Source organism: Rhamphochromis sp. 'chilingali' (genome assembly GCF_963969265.1).
Source record: "Rhamphochromis sp. 'chilingali' genome assembly, chromosome: 21".
NCBI lineage: Eukaryota > Metazoa > Chordata > Actinopteri > Cichliformes > Cichlidae > Rhamphochromis > Rhamphochromis sp. 'chilingali'.
This window is the reverse complement of record NC_137949.1, coordinates 11,056,798-11,080,953: the sequence shown is the minus strand read 5'-3', so window position 1 is coordinate 11,080,953 and position 24,156 is coordinate 11,056,798. Positions and strand designations below refer to the sequence as shown.

At 43.1% G+C, this 24,156-nt stretch overlaps 1 protein-coding gene across 1 annotated transcript in view; it reads left to right on the top strand.

The window, feature by feature from the left end:
• The window catches only part of dlgap2a (discs, large homolog-associated protein 2a), a 96,692-nt gene that overhangs the window by 50,773 nt on the left and 21,763 nt on the right, over positions 1–24,156 (top strand). The window contains exons 4-8 of the mRNA XM_080870195.1: positions 3,680–3,894; positions 12,493–12,561; positions 13,597–13,756; positions 14,395–14,611; positions 21,356–21,415. Coding sequence (XP_080726321.1) covers positions 3,680–3,894; positions 12,493–12,561; positions 13,597–13,756; positions 14,395–14,611; positions 21,356–21,415 — 721 coding nt within the window. The remainder of the gene's footprint in view (positions 1–3,679; positions 3,895–12,492; positions 12,562–13,596; positions 13,757–14,394; positions 14,612–21,355; positions 21,416–24,156) is intronic.

Here is a 24,156-nt window from a genome sequence, read left to right as displayed (position 1 = left end):
GTCTCAAACTGGTTCCTGGAACATGACCGTGACTGTACTCACATGGCCTCCACATTCACCAGATCTCCGTCCCCAGAGCCTGGCACAGCTGACTCACATCACGGACGTGTCGTTAGGACATTATGCTTGTATTCAGCTTTTTGCAACAAAGCGTGGAGCATGATCGAGGAAATAATTGCTCGATTGTTCAAGATGTTTTGATCTGATGACACTCGCTAGTTTAGCAGTTGTGAGTGTGCGCACGTTAACGCTGCGGGATTAGTGCCGTTTACGTTCTAGAATATAAATATAACATCAGCTTTAATGCCTTTGATGAATTCTTGATGTTTTTCTATTTTTTCCATATAAAACTGATAACTCTTTTATTTGCAGCAAATACCCGTTTGAATAAAATTCACATTTCACTTGCTATTTTTCCTGCTGATGGCATTTGTATCAGGGAGTGATTACAGTCATCTACCTGATGCATTGATGACATTTGCATGTAGCCCATCTCCTCCTGACATTTGCCGCTGTCAGTCAGCTGCCACCCAGTTCATTTTCAGAAACATCTGATTGTTGGAGGAAAACACAAACTTTGTATTTGTGTATGTGTTTCAGTTGTAGTTTGAGGACATGTTAAAACCAGGGCGGCAGAGTTACTATGAAATCAAAGAAAACTGCTCAGCGGTCAGATTGAACAAAATAAAAACTCGAGATCTCCATAAAGATGTGAAAGTGAGTCCAGCTTCCACACAGAATGATGACTGACGGTGTCGTATCATGTAAAAGCATGGCTAGCTAAGCTTGTGACATCACAGAGTGCAGCGAGGTTAATCTAAAAAGCAAAATAGAAAAGCTGGAGTAAGAGGGGTTTGTGTTTGCAGCTGTGTGTTTGTAAGTGAGGCTAAGGTCCTGACTCAGCTGTTATCAACACAATAACTCAGTTCTGTTGTTTTTTTTAAAGAAAAATGTGTGCAGGAAAGAGAGCGAGTGAGAGAGGGAGTAACAATCATCACTGATTCATTATATCAGTGGGTGAAGTTAGCCCAGCACATTTTAATAAGCTGCACCACTGTCTTCAATACAGAAACCTATTAGAGCCTTTTAATGGCTTTGCTGTGTGCTGTGTAACGGCATGTACCATAATGGAGTCGCTTTTCCTTTGTGGTACGATGATGATTCAGAAACTAATTTTCCTCCATGATGTTGTGTGTTCAGTGTGAACTGTTTGCTCCGTATGCAATAAAGACAGCCAATGAGTGCTCTCGCTCTGAATGGGAAATGGTGATTCTCACGTGGATACTCAATTACCTGGTTTAACAAGTGGATGAAAATTGCAACATATGCAGTGCCCTGCTCATTTCGATGGCAGGCTTCCACTTCCGATAGCTTACGACAGAGCGAGCAGAGGCAGCTCCTTTTCTCCTCTGGTTTCGAGCTTTTCTTCCAGCGGTAATTATGATCAGCAGCCCAGTCAAATTCACAGCCGACTTTCAGTCGAGGTTTTGAGCAGTTTGTAACCTGGCCAAACTGCAGAAATACTAAAACACCGCACAGCTGTGTGAAGGCGTTAATGTGTGTTGACTCATCGAGAAATCAAGAAAGGATCTGCATAGCTCAATGGGTGGAACAAACTGTGCCAGAGGTCGGGGTTCAGTTCAAGTGTCTATCAAGCGGCATGTTGCTTCATTGACGGAAATATTATAGCGCTGCTTTTATGGCTTCAGGGTTTTAAAACAACTACATTTACATAAAAAGGTGAGACACCGGGGTCAGGATTCTGTTATTCTGTATTGTTAACTTGGTGAAAATATCTCACCGCTATGGCTCGTTCACAGCCGGAAGGAAAGATGAGAATATTCTTACCAATACTCGCCAAACTTTGTTCCAAAAATCAGCAGAAAGTACAAGAAGACGGCAGATTGTGTTTGGGTAGCTGCATACTCAGGAACCTGTTTTTGGTTTGCTATAACAACACACCAGAAGTAACATTTGGACGTTTCTGCAGTGTCCAGTAAAGGTGCAATCATCTGTTGTTCACTGACACAATAATAATAATACATTTTATTCACAGGCACCTTTAAAGACCCTCAAGGTCTTTATGTTGTTAGTACAACAACATAAAAACATAAGGTAAATGAAAAATAAAAACAAGCATGAAAGTACAAAAACTAAACAATGTAAAAGTAGACGAAGACAGAGTCATGATGAAGGATATGCAATTCTGAATAGATGGTTTTAAAGATGCGATTCAAAAGTAGGGAGAGAGTTTGTAGTCCGGAGATCCAGTGGAAGCTAAAGGCTCCTGTGGTAGTCAGGCGAGCAGGTGGAACAGCAGAAGAGAAGCTGAAGAAGAGCGGAGTGTACGAGGGGGCGAGTACGTATGGAGATCAGGTAAATATGGAGGAGCGAGGTTATAATCTCCACTAATCTTCCCTGCATCCACTCCACAGAATTCAGTATGAGAATCCTGATGAAACCAGGAAAACGGTGTGGAAGTTCTTGAGAAGTACACCCGGCTAAGGCCCCACTCCCACAGACCTGTCACACAACTACCAGTAACAAGGGAAAAATGCTTTCCCTGTCCAGCAGTGATTGGCTGGTCCCATAGAGGATCACAGGGTTGCCTGATGTTTGTACAGAGGTCACCCACTTGTCTGCAAACACTTGATGAGCAGAAGTAAAAATATTTAGAGACAAATCAGCATCTTCTGTGCAAACTACAAGCAACCGCAGGTTTTCCACAAAGCTCTTTGCAACCAGTTTCATGTTGCTATTGCCAGCAACCGCTTGTTATCTTATAGTAGTACACACTTTTTCCCTCACCACTGGAGATGCCTCCGCTCAGCCTGTAGGGCGGTGTGTGACTGGGGGTTGTGTTGCAGCGAGTGACACTTTCACTGGTACAGAATGGATTCAGAGACTCTTCAGACGATGGCTCATGAGTCTGACGGCATATGCAGGAGTGAAAATCAAGATTTAACAGATTAATTCTGTCGGTGCTACATGCTGAGCTGCAGGGTGCTCGCGGTTTTGTTTTTATCTGTTTCATTATTGTTGTTGTGAAACTGCTGAAAGAAATGTTTAGTTTTTGCAAATCAGTTTTTAGTCTCATGGTAATAAACATTTGATTTGCATATTTGACTTGGTCATTTAAGAAAAACCTCTGTCCTCTGTTATTGTTTAAAATATTTAATACAGTGAATTCAGTGTTTTAAATGTAATTTTACATAATGAATGCTACTACACCAAGTATCAGGAATACACTTTTTCTAATAAGCAAAGCAGAACTCTGTAAAGCAGGCATCTGTAATGCTGAAGAGAGCCACACTGAGAGGAAAAGGCTGTTAAAGTTGCAGTAATAAATATGTTCTGTCAATACAAATACATAAGAGGTCATCTGCAGTGACAGGTCTGAGGTTTGGTTCAGATTTATGGGCATTTTAAAGTCTGTAAAAAAACAAAGTTAGCAGCTTTGTAGTACAGAGCAATCAGCAGCTAAAGGAGGAAACCGGGAAGTTAGTGAGGAACAAGCGGAGCTAAAAACATCATGAATAATACATTCATGGAGCGGCTCAAACATGCTTCCAAACGCTCACTGTTTTAAAAGCTTTAAAAGATGAAAGCGTATTAATGCTCTGCTCCCAAGTAGCAAAAACAACTATTATGTGTCTTTGTTATTCCCCCTACCCACAAGGTGCCCCAGGATGAGTGGGGGGGTTATCCTGGAGGTGGGAAGGACGATGAGATACCTTGCCGTCGGATGCGGAGCAGCAGCTATGTTAAAGCCATGGGGGACGAGGAGAGCGGCGAGTCAGACTCCAGCCCCAAGATGTCGCCTCAGAAGTCAGTGCGGCCAGACGCCCTGGTCAAGGCCATCATCAGACCCAGGGATCTGCTGGACTCCCAGAGGTATGACGCATGCTAGCTACAAGTTTTAGTAATTAATGTTGTTTGGCTCTTTTTCGGTTTTAGTTTTTCCTTGCAGGGTCGTGTTTAGTGAGTCAGTGTCCCTGTAGTGCTGCACAAAGCAAACATCTATCTGATGTCCTGAATATAAACATGTATGTTTATGCAATCACATATTCTACTCATGGTTTCTTATGTTTGCAAATAAGAAAGAAAAACATGATGATACCAGTCAAACTCTAAGTATTGATCGCACTCTGTTCAATGTCTCAACGTCCACCAGTATTTCTCTGGGATCCAACTGTGGAGGTTCATACCGCTGTGGCTGCCAAACATAAAAACTTTGAACAGCTCATATAATTATCATTTAAACTTTCACAAGTTTAGTTTGAGGGTTGATTATAATAGACTTGCATGCTTTCTGTCTGTTTCCTTTGCGTGCCGCAGCTGTTTTCACCCACAGTCTAAAAATCCCTTTATTTCCTCTCACTTTAATTCATTATAGGTCACCAACAACCATTGGTTACGTACTGTAACCCCGGTACAGTCGTACCTTTGTGAGCTGTCTGCTAATAATGAAAACTCAAATTCAAACATAAATAAAAATGTGACTTAAATGCAAAACGGTGTTACTATTTCTGAGGTTATCGGTTTTGTGCCCATTTATGTTTCAGATGGGGTTTGGGTTAGAGGTCTGAAAAGTGAAGTCAGAGTAGGAGTGCCTTATATTTTAGTTCAATTCAGTTCAGTTCAATTTTATTTACACAGCGCGGAATCACAACGACAGTCACCTCAAGGTGCTTTATATTGTAAGGTAGAGTCTACAATAACACATACAGAGAAAAAATCCAACAATCATATGAGCAAGCACTTTGGCGACAGTGGGAAGGAAAAACTCCCTTTTAACAGGAAGAAACCTCCGGCAGAACCAGGCTCAGGGAGGGGCGGGGCCATCTGCTGCGACCGGTTAGGAGATACATCAGTCAAATTAGAGTAAAAATAAGACAACAGCCTCCTTGCAGCTTGGATAAACCACTGTTTGCCCAATGATTACACTTAATTTTTTTTTTTTTTTGTATTTATGACTGATTGAAAGTAGCTGACATTCATATAAAAGTGTAGTTTTTCCAGCTTCTGGAACCTTTATTGCTTCATAAAACCTCTTTAAATGAGTTCATTTTCCTGACATCTGATGTAATTTCAGATCATGAACATGGATCTGTGTTCTTAGGAGCAATTGTTGCCTCACTGTTACCTCTCTCGTGCACAATCCCCCGAGCACCAGTTTTAATATTCCATATTTGACCCACCAGCACGTCGGTGTCAAGCCCCTGATGGCTGAACCTTGTAGTCATCAGAATTCCTTCATGGGTTTTCATATCAGCTGTGAGAACATGTTAGGCGCACTCTTCTGGGACGTGTCCTATTAAATGGTGAGGAAATTGAGGGCTTTTGTTTCGATAACTTGTCGGTGGAGGAAAACACTCATAAGAGGATTACAAGATAAGATGAGCTGAAGACACGCGAAAAACTCACTCAAACAATTACGTTACAGAGAGACGCGAGACGAGTTACTTTGATTATTGCTTTTACAAACCCATCAGATTAGAATAAAATGAGTTACTAAAGCAGGGGTCCCCAACTCCAGGCCTCGAGGGCCGGTGTCCTGCAGGTTTTAGATCTCACCCTGGGTCAACACACCTGAATCAAATGATGAGTTCATTACCAGGCCTCTGGAGAACTTCAAGACATGTTGAGGAGGTCATTTGAATCAGCTGTGTTGGATCAAGGACACATCTAAAAACTGGCCTGGAGTTGGGGACACCTGTACTAAAGAGTGCTGTTTGTGTCCTTAAACGTTTAGTCTTAGGTTGTGTTACCAACAGACTCGAGGTATTTGTCGGTTTTTGTTTGCCTCACCTCGTCCTTCACGAGGTGTTCACCTGAACACAGCTCTGGATAAACATGAGAGGCACCACACGACATCCTTTCTATTACTAAATTGTATATTCTATCCAGTGTTTCCTTTTTTGCATATTTTACTATACTGCCTTTTATGTTTTGAAATTGTGTTTTAACAGTACTCCAGACACTAAATGAAGACATTGTGTTTGGCAGATTCCCGTTTTCAGTCATTTCTAAAAGGTGGCAATAAAAGAAAGTAGATTCACTTTTGCATCTCGCTCAGCGGAGCCATCTTTCTTTTCTCTCTGCAGAATGTGAAAACTGTAATTATAGCTGAGGTTCACAAGTGTATTTTAATAATGTGACAATTTAAAGGGTATCCCAGACCTGCTTTTCCAAAGCACAGTGTTTTTATCTGCCTCTGTTCTCATATATCGAGTGCATTTATCAGCCAAGGTTTGAGTCGAGTGCAGCGGGATCCATTAAAGACCCGCAGCCTCAACTTCAGTCGCAGAAAGCCCGATTTTACTTTCTCATTTTCAGACAGTTCGATGGTTTCTTTCCTTTTATCAAGACTTTGGGGCAAAATGTGCAGACGAGATCAAAGGCAAATACTCTGCGGTAGTTCTGTGATCTACGCCGATGATTGTGATGTGTTTCCAGTAAGACTTTGATTTAAGAGTAAAAACATTTTAGATTTACTTCTAAACCTAACTTTTAATTCACTTGTTTTCTCTCCTGTTAACTAAAATCACTTCGAGTGCTCTTCAGTTCAGGTGACGACAGAAAGAACCTTGGAGGCAAAATTGGGGATAATGTGGAAGGTGGACTAAACTCTGAAGAAGCCACTCAGAGCAGGTGATGCTGCAGGAAAAATGAGGTCTTGTTTGACCACACTTATTTTTAGATCAAACTTACCCAGGTAACAGGATTAATACTGAACTACCCTGGGGCTTGGGGGGCAGGTATGTTAACCAGTGACTGGTGGGTGGGGCTTCTGCACCGGCCCCATTCACCTTTTCATCTTCAGTTTTATCTGCACCTTAAACATGAGGTGGATGAGCACTACTGTCCAGCACCCTGCTAAATAAAGACATAAACCCTGAATAGGAGGAGCCTGTTTATAGAGCTGTAATACTTAACAAAAAATACACCTTTTCTGCTAAATTTATTTGAAATTTGGGCAGAACTACGACCCCTGTGGCTCAGGGTTGATGTTGCCTCTGCTGCATAATGTAAGTATATCCTGTTCAGCTTCTCCTTCGCGCCATGTGTTCCACTTGGGGACGAGCGGGTAGGAAAAATTCATCACAGGGCTGCTGAGACTTCTGCATAAATCACACTGTCTGTCTGCTCAGCTTCGGGTCTGCACAAGCCTAAAAGCAAATAATGACATAAATTGGAGGCATTATGCAAAGATGACCTTGCGTCTGACCTCAGTGTGCAGTGTGGCCGGTGACAGCCCCGTAGTTTGTGGTATGCACTGTCAGAAAGTCACAGTAAGATGCACGACCCACACACACCGATGAGTCCCTCGCTCTTCTACTCTCGCTCTTCAGGCAGGTTTTTAAAAGGCTTTTCCATCACACGGTTTTGTTTTTTTTCCACAGAAGCGTGGAAACGTCCATGGGCAACACCCACGGAATCCATTAATGCACCTCGCCACTATTAACCCGACCGTCGCGAAAACACAGACACACACGCACAGCAGAAGGATTAATTGCGAGCTTTTCTGGCAAAGTGTTTGCGACGTCTCTCTGCAGGATAACAGAACAGGAAGTAGGTCAGCAGATATCCAGAAACCAGCTTCTACTGTTAAATACTTCTCTTTCATGACTACATAATAAGCCAGATATGTGATCCAGAGGATATATACTGACAAATGAAATATTATGGTTGGTGATCAGCGAGGATCATGCTGATATGAGGAGTCTGGCCATGTTAACATCTACCTCAGAAGCTCTTTCTGTGTAATCAGTGAGATATGCAACTTTTGTCACACCTTGCAAAGCTTTCATCACCGTCCGTTTTAAATAGACATAAACAGTGAATGATTTATGAAGATGCAACAGCAGGAAGGGCTATCAGTTGCAGTTATTGTCCTCCAAGGCTCTTCTGAATAATAGCCCTCTCAGCGGTTAGACCGAGTCTGCTGGGCTCCGCTGAAAGAAAAGTATTGACACTCATGGATCAGGCTGTGGGGCCTGACTCCCAGTCCATTGATGGCATTTAGTCTGCGGGAGAAGGTTGGTCGGTGCATTCATTTAAATGCCAGGAACGTCCCCAAAGGTGTCATTACTGAAGAGTACTAATACTCCACTGATCGCGCGCTCTGAGAACATCATAATGTGGCATCCAACAGCTTGGCATTGATTTAGCGCGGCACTAAAAGAGCCTGGTTATATGAGCAGGTGTACATGCGTTATACTGGAAGTGAAGTTGCAGTAGAGAAATGGCAAAGATGTGTGAGGTAACGGAAACATTTTGTCCAGACAGAAAATGCTCCAATCAGCAGTGCGCTTTAATCTTGTGCGAACGGCTCTCCTGAGGTAATTCCACAACATCTACGTCAGGTTAAGGTTAGGGCTCCGACCGCTCCGCTTCAAAAGATGGAATTTTAGTTCAAGGTTTATTGTCCTGCTGCATCAGCCTGCCGCCACTAAACCCTGATATTAACCTTTAAAACACGTGACAAATTCAGTTTACTCTTAGTGTGAGCAAACAACGGCAAAACTGCCACAAATACACGAATATTCCACTTCTTAGTTGATGTATATCAGCAGTCAGTGGTATTTGCATGCTAATGTAATGCTGTGTGTTGTTTTTATTAAATCTGTCTATAGTGAAAATAATTATCGTTAGCTATCCCAACATGTGGGGCGCGTAGCCCCAGCCTTAAACTGTCTCTATATACAGCTTGTTTAATACTGAAACCCTCAGTGAGAAGATTGTAGCCAACGTTTCAGAGATCTCTCTCCTCCAAGCCAACTCGCACTTCACATCCTTGTGAAGAGCACACTGAAATTGCCCGAGTGTGTTACAGTAGCTCTGACCCACTCCTGCAAGCCTGTGTCATTGATTGGACACCAGGCTTGATAACTCGTGACCCCAATTAGTTTTTGATGATGCCATTAACCTCGGGTTATGGCCATAGGTTTTTCAATTACATTAACATACTAATTCCTACACTGTGAATGATTGAATTACGGTTTGAGTACAGAACAATACAATCACAGTGTTTGTTTACGAGTTCACTTTGTTTTTCAAACAAATAAGAACCATAAATATAAACGTGATGAAAGTAAATAAATAAAACTGTTGGATAAAAATGTGTTTTTACATATTTAAGTTTTAATATCTGTCAGATATGATTTGGACGTGGATCAGAATTATTGCCTGAAGGCCAAGAAAAATGCCCAGCAGATTTATTTCCCCAAGTAGACATTACAGCATTTGCTATACTGGTCCACTTGATTGTCTTATCTTATTTGACCTTTATTATTATAATTTATTTTTCAGGTTTTATTTTATTTTTTTCATTTTGAGTTGTTACAATCAGAAAGGACAGGACCGGGGGACAGGGAAGAGAAAGAAAGAGAGGTTAGGAAGACAGTTAACAGAAGGAGAAGAAAAATAGAGGAGAAGAGCGATGGAGAGAGAAAAGATGCCGAAATTCTGATTTCTACTACAACATTTATATGGCATGGTCAGAATCTGTTGTAAAGACCATGAAAGCATGGCTCCATCCTGCCTGGTTTCACTGGTGGAGGTTGCTGGTGGTGTAGTGGCGGATATTTTGATACATGCTTTCAGCAGGATCGCGCACCGAGTCACGAAGCTCAGATCATCTCAGACTGGCTTCTTTGGGTTGTGGTGGTACAGAAGAGTCACACCATGGAAGTGCAGCTGTGTGATGCTGTCGTGCCAACATGGACCAAAATCTCAGAGGAATGTTTCCAGCAACCTGTTGAAGCACGAAGAATTAAAGAAAAAGGGTCCATCATGGTACTAGCAAGGTGTACCTAATAAAGTGGCAGTAAAGCAGTAAATCAGATCAGTCCCCGAACTTCTAAACTGTGCTTTTCATAGACTTTCAAATCTACAGAGATCAGACATCAAAAGACCCCGTAGTACCAGATGCCTGAAACATTTAAAGACCTGAACTATTATTATATATTATTATTATTTTTATTATCCTCTTGAAGTTTTTTCAGGCACAAGAACATGTGAGAAGGTCAGCTTGGAGACACGGATCGACCTGCAGCTTTAATCTAAACACTGTCATGACTGAAAGTTTTGTGTATTATTTGTATATGAAAGAGCGCGCCGAGGTTTATAAATCAGCCCTCAAAGTGTTTTTCTGACTGGCCTATACTCTGCATGCAGCACTGACAAAGATGCTTTTTACACTTGAACACTTTAAGTCAATAATTTGAAAAGAAATTAGACCTGAAGAAGACTTAATTTGGTTGCATAATTAAGCCACCAGGTGATATTTTAAACCAGTGATACTTCTTAATTGTCTGAGCACGTTAATATCTCAAGAGGTGCTTCAAAGTCTGATCACTTTCAGCTTGTGTCACCGTAGCGCTGCGCTCCATGTTTGTAAATGATGTCAAAGATGTGAGAGCTCTGAGGCTGTTGTGGTTCAACGGCCTCGTGGGATGGAATTAGATTGGATCTAAGACAGAAGTGGCGCAGGTTGGATTTCCTCTGCACTCGTACCAATTCGATGTCCCTCTGGGGGCGTACAGATTGGCCAAACACAAATTTGACAGCACCAGGTCCCTGAAGCAAATCACGTTAAAGCGAGAACAGCCTGTCGAGTCGTGTCACCTCGCCTCACTCTTCCGGGCTCTCGTGTTTGACGGGGTCGCCTCTTTGTTCGCCTCACCAGTAAAGAATGCATCGCTGCTTCGCTGAGCGGGTGGAGCCGAGAAGTGAAGATAGGTGATTGTTTTAGATGATCATCCGCTCGCCCCACGCCTGCCCGGGCCGCACGCGTCCTGTAAAGCTGACAGCTGCGATGAAATGAATATGAATGGCTGTTTGTGCCGTGGTCAGACCTGCCAAAGATATTTAAAGAAAGTATTAATGATGATGAACTGAATGGCATGTGGCAAACTTCACTATGAGTCATTAGCATAATGAGTCAATCAGTAATCATATGTCACATCTGATAACGGGGTGCGCTGACACGCGTGCACACGCACACGCGCATCTCCACTTGACATCTGTCGCCGCCACCCTGTCTTTAAACGACACTTTGACTTTGATCGCACAAGCTGATCAATCACGCGCATTTACGGCACTTTCCAAAAAAAACTCGCATTTGTTTGGCTCCCGGCTGCTATAATTAATCAGAGTTAACACTGGCAAAGCTTTCGATAATTCTTGATTCAACATACTGTAATTACTCATTTAGATGGCATTGTGTTTGAGCGTTTCTCCCTCAGATCTCAAGGTAAGAGCGGAATTCCAATTCATTGATTCGTGGCTGCGTGGGACGTGTCATGCATAGATATGCTGCTTTTCTGTTTCCAGAGCTTCGTCTCTTCACTTTTGTGCCTCTATTTCTAGTATAACAAAAGCACTGTAGCAAAATGAGCGTTTTTAATCTTCCACGACATAGCGTCTCGTTCTCAACGACCGCAGCCTCCTGGATGCTGGCGCTCATGGCTTAAACAGCATATACGAGAGCTTATCACAGACAGCTGTGAGTCGTCTTGGTTCGGCGATTGCAGGTGCATTAAACTCAATTTTCTGCTGTTCACATTCTCACCTCTTTAAGGTATTTCAGGATTGCTGCTTTCTTGCACCACACTGACAAAACCCTAGAAAACATTTGCAGTAAAGATCTCTGCAGGGCGTTGCTCTTTATCAAACACACCTACGCCCAAGCATGTTTCCCAATTTTTGTCCCCGTTCTTTTAATGTTCCCTTAAATCAAATGATTATTTGAATTTTTGCTCCAGGATGAAATGGTTTCGGCTTAAAATGCACGTTGTTTAACCACTAACAGCACTTTCACTGGCAGCGTAAAAAGCAGGAAGTGTGAGATTCCCATCATCCCCTGTTGTGATATTGGCCAACAATGGAAGTGCATTAGTACCAATCAGAAACATTAGAGGAAATTTGCTGTGGCATGATTTGATAAAGGGCCGACGCATTCTCAAAACAGCCTCCCTTCACTCTGCTGCTGATAATAGACAGCTCTACAGGCAGCGATGGGCGAAGTCATGCACATTTCAAGCATCAGCCGGTGCACTTCTATCTGATCTTGTCAGCTAAAAGCTTTAAAGTTTAAAGTGTTTTTGTCCTCATTTAGCTCAATTAACCAAATGTAATTAGCCACACAGAGAAAGAGAGTGTGATTGATGCTTCACTGTAGCTGTGGTGTTCAGCATTCATCATCAGATCCTTTTTTTTCTTCACCGACTGTGGACCAACTCGTACCGCACTCCTCATGTTGCCATTCGTTGTGTGAACGTGTTACATTGTCTCAACCTGCCAGCTGACTCTAACTGTAGCATCCACCCACTTTCCTCATCACACAAACGCCATGACGGTCATACGGTGTCACCCTAATGTTTGCGGCGCTTTGGTGAGAATTCCCAAGCAAACATTCCGTGATGTCACATCCATCCAACAGCTCCTTGTGGGACCCAGTAACTCTGTTTTCTTCTCTACCCACAGCTCTTACCGCCTGGATAAAATCAACAGTGACATGCGTAACTACATCACCAATTTTGCTGCAGACTTGAGGTGAATACAGGTTCAGCTCCTCCCCTTGCCTCTCTGTTGCTGCCACGTTGCAGCGGTCAGATGTCAGAGCCAGCTGGCTCGCCGCCCTGCTGACATATTCAATATGGACGCCTTACAGAGCAAACACTCAAGACCAGTCAATGAAAGGTCACCTGGGGCAATCTGCTCATACTGCCAAAGCACAAGGCAATGATGCACACAATGCAGATTTGATTTTTCCTGCTGTTCTTTACATCAGCGTGCTTTTAGAGTTTTTTTTTAAATATAGTGCTAAAAATAAGATATGTGGTGCTTGTACCACAACATTTACACTTAATCGCTGGGTGTTTCTACCCCAGCATGTCTTTGAGTGTTCAGAAAGTTGATATTACTTTGCAAATACGCAGGGCCTTGCTACAGCATCACAAGATGGATTGGGAGACTTTTAATCACACTGGCATTTTCATGCTGCCAAACACCAGCGTTTATCTCTATAAAAAGCCCAGAAACTGCTTACTCATCCCGGCCTGTCATTAGAAATAGATCTGGCGAAGGGAACCCAACCTCACTTTGCTATTCCAAAAGCGGCTCACATAGTATTCTTTATTTTACTTAAAGCACATTTCTTCCGAGTCATTTTCTCTTCGGCAGATTCCTAACCAGCCGTGGGTTTCTGAGCACCTCTCCTGCACTGCTGGGGGAGCACGTTTAATTGACCTGGCTGACACTGGGGTGCTCTCCAAAGTGCTTGCTCACTAACTAGCCCCTGATTTGCATTTCCCTCATTTCCAAGCACTGATTGGATGTTTCAGCACGACAAAAATCAAAGTGCCTTTCTAAGGACACGAATGAATGTAGCGGGGGGGAACAGGAAGAGACAGCCTAAGAGCCACGGTGTCATCCAGCCTCCCTCTCAAGCTCAGCCAGCTGTGCTTAGTAATTCTTCATCGTGTTACACAAAATGCTTGTTTATCAGTCAGATTATATTTAATTGATTTGCTTTATGGCTGTAGTCCCACTCCTGTCCTGCTTTTCTTTGTCTCTCTCTCTGTTCAGTCAGAGCTACCACTTGCAAGCCACCAGGGACATGCACCCAAGCATTGCCCTGGATCCCTCCACCAACTACAACTCACCCAAGTTTCGCTCCAGGAATCAGAGCTATATGCGGGCTGTCAGCACCCTCAGTCAGGCTAGCTGTGTTAGCCAAGTGAGCCAGGTGAGTGCGCATCCTTTAGGTTTGCACAGATTTTCCTGGATCCCCGAGGGAGCCAGAGGGGTTGGCTTTAATTTCCAGGAAAATTTAATAAAGTCATTTCATTTAAAATCCCACTTAAAGAGGCCGATTCTCCCAGTTTCATTGTCACGGCACTGAGTATTGTTTTCAAAGCCCAGGCATAATTTTTCTGACATAAATTTAGTCTCAACACTTTACTGCACATTGTTTATCTGGACAAATTAAAGGATTCCAGTGGGGCTTGCTGAGATATTCATCTCCTTAGTAAAAGAGAGATATTGATTTGCTTGGAGTCCCAGCATTTCAACTAAACTTCCTCTAATTCCTAATCCCAGTCGAACAAGATGTTTATCTTTGATTCCTGATATTGCCAAATGAGAGTGGAGAGATAACGGTTAAACAGTTTCTGCTGTTTTAAAGGCATTCACATCAAATCCAACAACAAATGTGTCACGAACTCTCTGACAGTGTACGACCTTGACTCCACGAACCTTCTCACAGACTCTGCTTCTTTATGATTTTAAAGTGAGAAAAAGTGGAGGTTTACAGCCAACCGATAAAAATATGTATCCTCACTACCCTCGATCGATGGAGCTTATTTATGGCTTTGTTTCTCTCAGGTGAGTGAAACAGAAATTAATGGCCAGTTTGAGTCTGTGTGCGAGTCTGTGTTCAGCGAGGTGGAATCCCAGGCCATGGACGCTTTGGACCTGCCCGGCTGCTTCCGAACCCGGAGCCACAGCTACCTACGAGCCATCCAGGCTGGCTACTCCCAAGATGACGACTGCATTCCCCCCATGGCCTCCACCGTCACCTCCACCATCAGGTCCACCACAGGTAACCATGGTTAAACATAAATCTGCACAATATATTAGTGGACATGTGACACTAATACGTTTTATTTTAACAAGGATGTGTGGTTATGGATACATAAAGACTATTAGTGCCAACTCATACTGTCAAACAGTTTCAGAATATTTGCATGAATCATTCTTGTATGTGTTCATTTTTACTGAGGCATTTGTAGTGACCAGTTGTGAGCTGTTCGTACTTTGGATACAGTGCTTCATCTGCTCATCCACTGGATGCATCAAAGAGTAAAGCTATGAACCCTATTGAAAATCACAAATGGAAAGTGTCTGAAATAAAAATCAGGTCAGAATAAGGACACCTGCTGCTTTTTCCACTGCATATATTTCTTTGTTGTGCCACATGGTGACAGTGAGCACGCAGCTTTATCGTCTCGCTGGAAACACCACATGAAGTTTTTACTTGAAGCGAGTTTACACGGTGCTGCAAAAGCAGCTTTTCACTCACAGACTGTTTAATTCACACAAGTTATTTTGTCTCAAGCTCACGTTTACGCACAACGAGATGATATTACAGAGCTGCAGACAGTTGTGTCTACACTCAGATCAGCTGACTACAGCGGTAACCGAACTGTCGCACTAGTTAGTCATATGTATCATACGTGCAAATTACTCAGCTGAAACATGCATTTACTTCTGATACTGAGCATTCATTATAACAAATTGTAAGCTGTTGCTGGTTTCAACAATTCCCTGATTGCTGGATTCACAGAGGAAAGGATACGTCCTTGTACAGATGAAGAATGTGGGAAGAACAGAAGAGAAACGGCTCGGACAAGAAGTCCAAGTGGATTCCACCTCCTCCCGCAGTAGATTCATGATCCAACTATATGGGCTATAATAGGGAGAGTTAGAGGTGTGGACATCTGGAGATGTGCTTATGATCAATTCTTCATACCTATAAATGTTTGCTTACACTGCTTTCTCAGTAAACTCAAAGATCTCTTAAGAGTTTGGTGCAATGCATTTTGCCCCAGTTTTGGAAATGGGGCAACTCGATTTAGTCAGTCAAACTGGACTTGACATTTTCAATAGGGTTCATACTGTACTTCCTGATTGATGAGAAAAGCTTTGGAATATTTGCTCATCTTTGCCTCTTTTCACTGCACAAAGTTCACATTTCCTTACCTCAAACGGAAGCCGAAGAGCACGCAAGGACTGTTCGCACACCTCGCTGATTAGACGAAATTGTCCATTCTCTATGATGTGTTCCAGGAGCTAGGAGTTTCAGCTTTGTGCATTGAAAAGATGTGAAGAATGCATGCTAGAAATTAAGGATGAGAAGGCAGTGTAAACCATCAGCATAAATGAGTCAAAATGGGAGTGCTGTCTAAATGCTAATATGACATATTGTTGCTATACATCTGTGGGAGTCACACGAGGAGATTGGCACAATAATCACTGCTGTACATTTCAGCTATTATCTTATTTTGACTCATGGCATTCAGTGCATGACTTGATGTTACTGCATTGTGACAATAAAAAGCACATTCTCTCCAGCTGCTCACACCTTTGGCCATATTACAGATATATATATCTACATTTGTCTTCCAGACAGAAATTATGTGCAGGAAGACTCTTGTTTACCTGACCAGGACAGAATACATGAGGATTTGGCAGACACAGTCCCTCTGACTCATGATGATCTAGGCTGCCCCATCAGAAGAGACAGGCTTTACCACCAAGACAACACGGGGGCTACAGCCAAACCCTTGTCTGGACCACCTGTTTCTCCGAGCCTCTTCAGATCCACTGGAGCTAGTGCTCCAGAACGGCCATCACCAAAGGCCATCCAGGCCAGTATCAAAGAGTCGGCTACACTGGCTGCCGCTATCAGCATGCAGTGGAAGGAAGAGGTCTCGGCCATGCGTCGAGAGCTAGCTGAACTCAGGAGGGACCTCTGTAAAGAACTTCGTGCTTTCAACAGTAATTTCAACACTTTCACGCAGCATTATAACACATGGTCTCCCCAGGGAGGCAACATGGCCGCTGGAGCTGGGGCAGGCTTGGGTGCAGGAGCTGGACCTAGTACAGGGACAGGAACAAGGGCATGGCCTGGAGCGGGATCGGGGCCTGGACCCGGGCCCGGGGCAGGAAGATTTGGAACCTCCACTGCAGATAGAGGCGCTGGGGGGGCTAGAGAGAAAAAGCCCCAAATATCCAAGGTATCGGTGGGGACCCAGGCCCGCAGCAAAGTCTTGGTCAGGCAGAGCACTGCAGATGCAGCTGTTAATTGTCCAGAAGAAAAAGACGAAAAGAAAGGGGCCCGCCGAGGCCTGCCAAAACAGCTCTCGATGGACCCGAGCATTCTTGCCTCTCCACAGTCAATGTACGTAGAAAGTGCCATACCACTTTCTTTGGATCCAATACTTCCTGTCTCTGTTCGAGCAGTCAAGCCAGAGACACTTGATGTTACTGCTGTGCTCACCAGAGCTGAATCGGAGCTTGCAGTCGACGGTGCAGTTCTAAGCTCCTCTGACATGGCCACTAATGAGCCAACACTCACCACCCACGGTACAGCGCCACTTTCTTTAGAAACAGCCCCTGAGAGTCCTCAGGGTTCATCAACACCTGAACAGAAAATGGTAATCACTCCACAACAAACAGATGTAGGTCCACGTAATAATTCCCTACCCCAATCTGAACCATCTTTCACAGATAACACAAACCCCCCAGACTCCAAGCAAATTCACAAGGATACGATACAGCTGCCATACCCAGTCCCTGTAGTTACAGTGTCACCACCAGATGAACAGGATTATGACATCATGTCAGATTCAGAGTCTCCAGATGTTGTCACTGTGGACAAACCAGATTCAGGCCCTCAAGATCCTACTGCTGCGTCCTCAACATATTCAGCACTGGAAAATACAGATTCCTCAGACCCAACACAAGAAGAACTTCAACCATCAGAATCGCCCGTATCCATTAGTCAAGGCTCAACCTCAGTCTGTGATGCACCAACTCCTCAGTTTGATCCTGTTACACTGTCTGATTTGGATAGCGGCATAACATGTCCTTCTATTGTTGTGTCAGAGTATCTTGACTCGGACGATCCTGCGAGTCCACCCGGCAGTGTCACAGATCCAGATCCCATTATCACCTTTCCCGATCATCCTTCCGACCTCCCTGATGAGGAGAAAACATCCGTCTCAACTTTTGCTTCCAGCTCTGTAGAAACTCCACCAAACCCTGAATCTCAAGAGTCTCAAGACTCAGACTGGCCACCTCTTCCAGAACCACTGGACACCACCACTATATATCACGCTGATCTGGTCCATTTTGACTTGGTCATGCTGACTTCCCTGGATCAAGATGATCTGGACTCAGTGTTTATGGATCCTGAACCAGAGCCTTTTGACATTAGTGTTGACTCTTTATCAAATGTAGAGGATTTAGACCCACCCATGTACCAGTCAGACAGTTCAAGTTCACCTCTACCATCTGTTGACCCTGCTGCAATGGGCCCTTTGGATCCTTCAGAATCAACAGAGTTTGTCTGTTTGGACCCAGCTACGGAGTATCACATGTCTCAGGACGTAGCCTCGGGATTACATGACATCCTACCACAGGTCACTGTCACAATATCCCCTCCTAGTTCGGTATCTCCTGATACATCACTGGAACTAGACTTTGGACCCACAAGTCCAGCCTCAGAACCTGTTCTATCATCAGGCCCAGATCTCCAAGAGATAACCTCAGAGGACCTGCTATCCATGGAGTCAGATGATGTTACAGCAGAGATACTGGAGTGTGTGGCTGTATCCCATATGACTGTGGGACCTGTGGAGGAGGATGTCCCAGGCAGTCCAGAAGCAGCTTCATCTGAGCAGGCCTTTTTGTGGTACAGGTGGCAGAAGAGGGGCCACAGGCGAGACTCGATGTACAGGAGTGCGAGTGTAGAACTGTGGAGTGGCAGATACGAGTACAACAGCGCAGAAATCACATATGTGTCTCTCACTCTGTGAGCTCATACCTCATTCTCAGCAGGCGAAATGTAGCTGAAAATTATATTTATAGCTTTTGGTTTGTAGCTGCCAGTGCACTTACAGCGACGTGCACATCGAAATGTCATGGGATTGTTGGCATTCAAGCAAGAACTTCCTTCTACATCGTCCATGGAAAAAGACTGCATTGGTAGCAGCAAAACTGCATTTCATGGACTGCAACACAGTGCGAGAATGTCATAAACTCCTGCAGTGATAAATGCACTGAACAATAATGTTTCATAAACATTCACTGATAGCAGTACGAAGCTCTCTGAAGCAGTTGTCATCTCTGATGTGAATCATCTCCCAGGAAAGGACTCCTCATCCTCAGAGTGCTGGTTCAAATCAATGGATGATCCTGCATAACAAATGCTGTACACATTTATTTTAAGAGACTCTTTTAAGAGCTCACTAATAGACTGTAGAAACAGTCCAGAGTGTACAAGGTCACAGCCGTCTTTGCAATGATTATGGCAACTTTCCTTTTTTTGACCTATTTTGAGCTCTACTTGCATTGTCACTCTAAAGTGGGGTGAAGTAAATATTGGCAGTTATCATATAACTATATAAAGAGATACTGTTTACTATGTGAGCTGTTGGATGGACGGGTTTAAAGAGAGAAGAACATGAGAAATGATGTTTGCACAATGCTGAGTGGAACTGGGATCCTCTACTGTTACAGCTGTTTGCAAAAGTTTGAGCAAATTGTTTATTCTGTTGATATTTTACAGTGAATGCAACCTCAGCGGTGCACAGGTGTTAGAAAAAATAACTTTTTTAAATTCAGTGGCTTAAAAATAATAAAAAATATCAAATGTGCCACATGCAGAGGTTTGCATCTGCTAACATCACTGACGTCTCAGCCGTCTGGATTCATTAACAATCATCATTAGGTAAAATAAGGTGTGGGCAGACTTTTGCATACAGCTGCATTTTGTTGGAAAATAATTCTACATTTACAATCATTCCCAACTAAAATTGCAAACCAGTAGAGTCACAGTATGTAGCTACCGTTACCTGCATACACATACAGTTTGCTATCAAACATGCACACATTTTCTGGACTGTACGGATGAATTCATCAGAGACGCTCTAAATTATTACATTTGTCTGACACTGGAATAACAGGCTTTGCTCAGAGGTGATGATGTATTTTTTACTGTAAGTTATCATCCTAACGCTCAGGAATCAAAGACTGAGAATGTACTGGGACATAAGTGTGATGACATGCCGAATTGTATTCCTTCCTGAAAAGAGGTATGTGTCACGCCGTAGTGCTGCATTTCCACATGTGTGATACTGACTGATGAAAATAATGTAGTAATGGTGCATGACAGATGGCCTCCATATTTCCTTGTGTTTCATATGCAGTGCTTCACTGTAGGTACTCGGTTCTATTCATAGCTTCATTTCGACATTCAGTGCAATGAAAGGAGCCTACGTACCACCGAAGACGCAGAATTCTGTTACCAGCAACGAACAGCCAGGCAAAAATCAGAAGATATATCTGCGCTCTCTGTCCAATTAATGCGCTCTATGTGGAGTCGCCCACTGAAGTCTGCGCTCTGATAAAGTGCACGGAATAAAAAGGATCTTTCAGCAGAACATCAGTGAGCTGCCAGAAAAGGATTTTCGTCTGTTGTTTTGAGTCGAATGTGCGCACAGCACTTTATTAAAGTTTGCTAAATTAGATGAATGTGAGAGGTTTTCAAAGGGGAGGGAAGTTAATTAGGTTCTACTGTTGAATTCATTTTACTGACATAAAGTGCTCCACTTTTCTTCTTCTCCTGGCTCTCTTCCTTTACCTTTGCAAAGATCGTAACTAGAAGTAGCTCACTATTTATTATGCACTGTAATGGTAATATTTTTATTTGTAGCATATAATCCAAAAATAAAGTGCTGTAGGATGCAGCGTGCAACTGCACGTAAAGCCAGGCTTTTCCTGCTGGAACAGACAGAATGATGCAGGTGTGTTCGGCTAACGCGCCGGCCGACCTGAGTGTGTCACAACACGGTATTTACTGTTATATTATTACAAACCAAAAAAAGCCAGTGGCCTCAAGTTATCTGCCCAATCTTAATTTACAAAATGGCTTCGACTGCTTCCTGCTGTAGACTCATTTCATTTTCAAATTTCATCAAGATGAAGGTCGGTTCAATTGGATGGAAGCGCTGAGACCTTTTCTGACAGCGAGTCAAACGGTGACAAATACGATCATTATTTTTCACTTCATCAGGTACTTTACATTAGACGGGGTTATCACAACCTCACTTTCTTGCATTAGTATTTTTTTATGATTTAAGATAAAGTGTGATAAACTGTAGAGGTCATGCTGTCATCGTAAATAAAAGACAAATGATCATTGTTGTTCTGTGGACCCACTCATGATCTGTGTCCTCAGTAAAGTCTGGAAATAACTGATAACCCAGCAAATATCAGAAAATGAGTTGAAGTAAAGAAGATGCTTACTGCTTGGTGTTAACGAGAACAATCGGGCACTTCTACACTATTATAATGATGGTACTCTATCACGACGCTCATCCTGCTGCAATAGGAGCGATCATAAAGCACAAACTCCCACTGTGCCAGATGATCCTCATATCCTGCAGTTTGTTCTTGGATCCAATCTAAGTATGGCTTTTTGTATTGTTAATCCATTATACTGTGTGTTTGGGCAAATACGCCCCCTCTTCTGAATATCCCATTGCTCCCTTGTTTTCAGGGATCCAGTTCTGCCTCCCCTCCACCTGCAGCATTGATTGGACACCCCAACAAACCCCAGGTAAACTGTCTACCTGGGGCATTCTCTGTTGCTCCGTTTCAAAGTGACATATTGTTTTAATGAAACACGAGTTGTCCTGCAGCACACTGTTAAAAAAAGGAGAGAAAGTAGAGGGAGAAAGAAATATATAGTTTCTGTTGTTGAGAATAATGTTGAGGATCTGCACCAACTCACATTCATGGCATCACAAACTTCATTCGGTCCACAGGAGGCTACAGCCGTAGCTACCTGTCAAAGTCAATTAATTCAACTTGAACAAGTTAAACCAAAGAGCCAAATAAAGCCATGGAAAAATGGACCGCAAAGACGTGGGGACACGGTCGGGCAGGGAACTGTTGGGTTCTGGAGGTTCTACACTGGTGAACTGGAAAACTGAGTGGAAATTAACTGGCAGGAAACTGGCTGGCTGTTAGCAGCATGAGTAATGGGCTGGGGTTAATTTTGTCTGGAGCCAAGCCTAGCAAAAAGCAGACTCTTAAACTGGGCGATCTGGACATGGGTGATAAACCTTCTGTAGCCTTAGTCTCAAGTGGGAGTCAGTGGGTTTGATCTAGCTGATACAGACCCTTATGGCTAGCAGGCTGGTGCTTACTGGGATGGCTCTGACTAGAGGACAGTTTCCTCACTACAGCCCCATTAAAACAAACCTGCATATTCTGATTGAGGCAGACTTAATCGTTGAGAGTGCTTTCTCTGCTGCTGCTGCTTGGCATATTTATGAGTGCACCAGTTTCTCAAACGTCACACAGACACATGGACACGCTCACCTCTGAAAGCTCTGTTGTTCTGTATGTTTTAACGATCTTCCTAATGAAGTGTCACATGACACGTGAGGCTAAGAACACACAGTGGCGTGCAGCTAACTGTTGCCCTGCAGATGCTCTTCTTCTGGATGCTAATGCAGAGCGGTGGCACCGTTTCTGACTGCAGAAGCCATTAAATACGACCACGAGAGTGTGGCTTCCATCAAGTACAGAAGAGCGTCTGATCCACAGATCAAGAACGGGTTATAAAATGACTGTCTGCAGCCACTCGTGTGGTTTATTTATCAGGAACAATGTTTTTGTCCACAATGAGCCATCACGCTCCTCAGGACGCTTTTAAACTTTAACAAACCCTCCAGGTGTGGTTGAGTACGTCAGAGTAATGACTCACCCTGTCTGCTCTCTCTTATCTGTAGTGAGTTATTCTTATATTCATTTCTTTAATGTTTCTGTCTGCAGTGCTTGTGATAGTGCCAATAATGGAATCCACCATCATTCTTCGTCTTCCAGCCTCCCTTCAGATCATTTACATATTCTTAAAAGCCTACTGCAAAACAAACTGCTGCATTTCCTTCGTAGTTATAAATCCAGCCGGAGAGAAAGACTCTTAACAACGTGTCACTCAACTCTCTTCCAAACTCCACGCCCATGTTAGCATGCAGCCAGCCTGATAGATGGAGAGGTCCTAACAGAGATGGAGTGGTTGACTCACTGCCTTTGTGTCTCACGTTAATCAGCCTGGCTGCTGCGCGTAGAGAAAACAAAATGGTTTTTACTTTGAATAAATTTAGCCGCCTCTGAAGGTTCTGTCATCGATTACTTTTTAGAAATGAGCACTCTGCGTTGCACTTTGTCTGCTCGCTGCGATGGACAGGTTCAGCAGATTTAGGCCCAAACAAATATAGTCCGTTTGTACTCGTGTATGCTCGAGGACTACATCCTCCCAGGTTTCTACATGTTTGTGTCACAGTTTATTTATTGCACCATGCATGTTCCAATTAATGCATGCATGCAACATTTAAGCACAACTAAACCTTCTTAGTTTAGTTGCAACATTTGGAAGATTTTGTGTTCCCACTAAAAACAGCCATACCAGACTTGATGCCAGGTCTACCTGAACATGTTTAGCTGATGTTCTCTCACAGATACAGTGGTCCCTCGCTATAACGCGGTTCACCTTTCGCAGCCTTTTTTTGTGCAATTTTCCATGTTTTTTGTTTTGTTTTGTTGTTTTGATCCGCGTCCTGATTGGCTGTAGACCATTGTCAATCAGTCTCCTCCGCGTGTCTTCTGTACAGTACAGAATGCGTTCAGTTTGTCAAATAAATCTTCGATGCTAGAAGTGTGACTGTACTGTAGGTTTGTAAGTTTTCTCCACGACAAACACAACAATGTTGAAGAAACGTTTTGCACTCCTTTGGTTTCCTTCTATAATCCTGGACTTATTTTTCTACGAAGGTTTGAACTTTGAGAGTTTAAACAAGAGAGAAAAGTGTGAAAATGTTCGTGCCTGTCTGGGAAAAGTGTATAAAGTGTGTAGTGACGGGTTTTACAGCCTGTAAACATCTATAATAACTGTAAAAAATAAAGTTGGCTACTTCGTGGATTTCACCTGTCGCTGGTTAGTTTCAGAACGTAACGCCGTGATAAACGAGGGACCGCTGCACTACTGATTGCCTCGGCACTCACATATTTTCCCCTCAGCCACGTGTGCTCTCTTTACAGATCCACTGATGTAACCTAAGAGCAAAAATAAAATGTCCTTAACATTAACACTGCTAACAATAATAATTAACCCTTTCACACATAGTGGTCACTGCAGTGGATTCAAAGGTTGTTTTCTTGTATTTGTGTCAGTGTTGATGGTAGACTTGCACATAAACACAACAGACATATTATATTATTGATTTGTTTGTCAAAATGTATGTTGTCCACCTAAGTGGACATGTAAAAAACTCTTTGAGAAATACATATTTT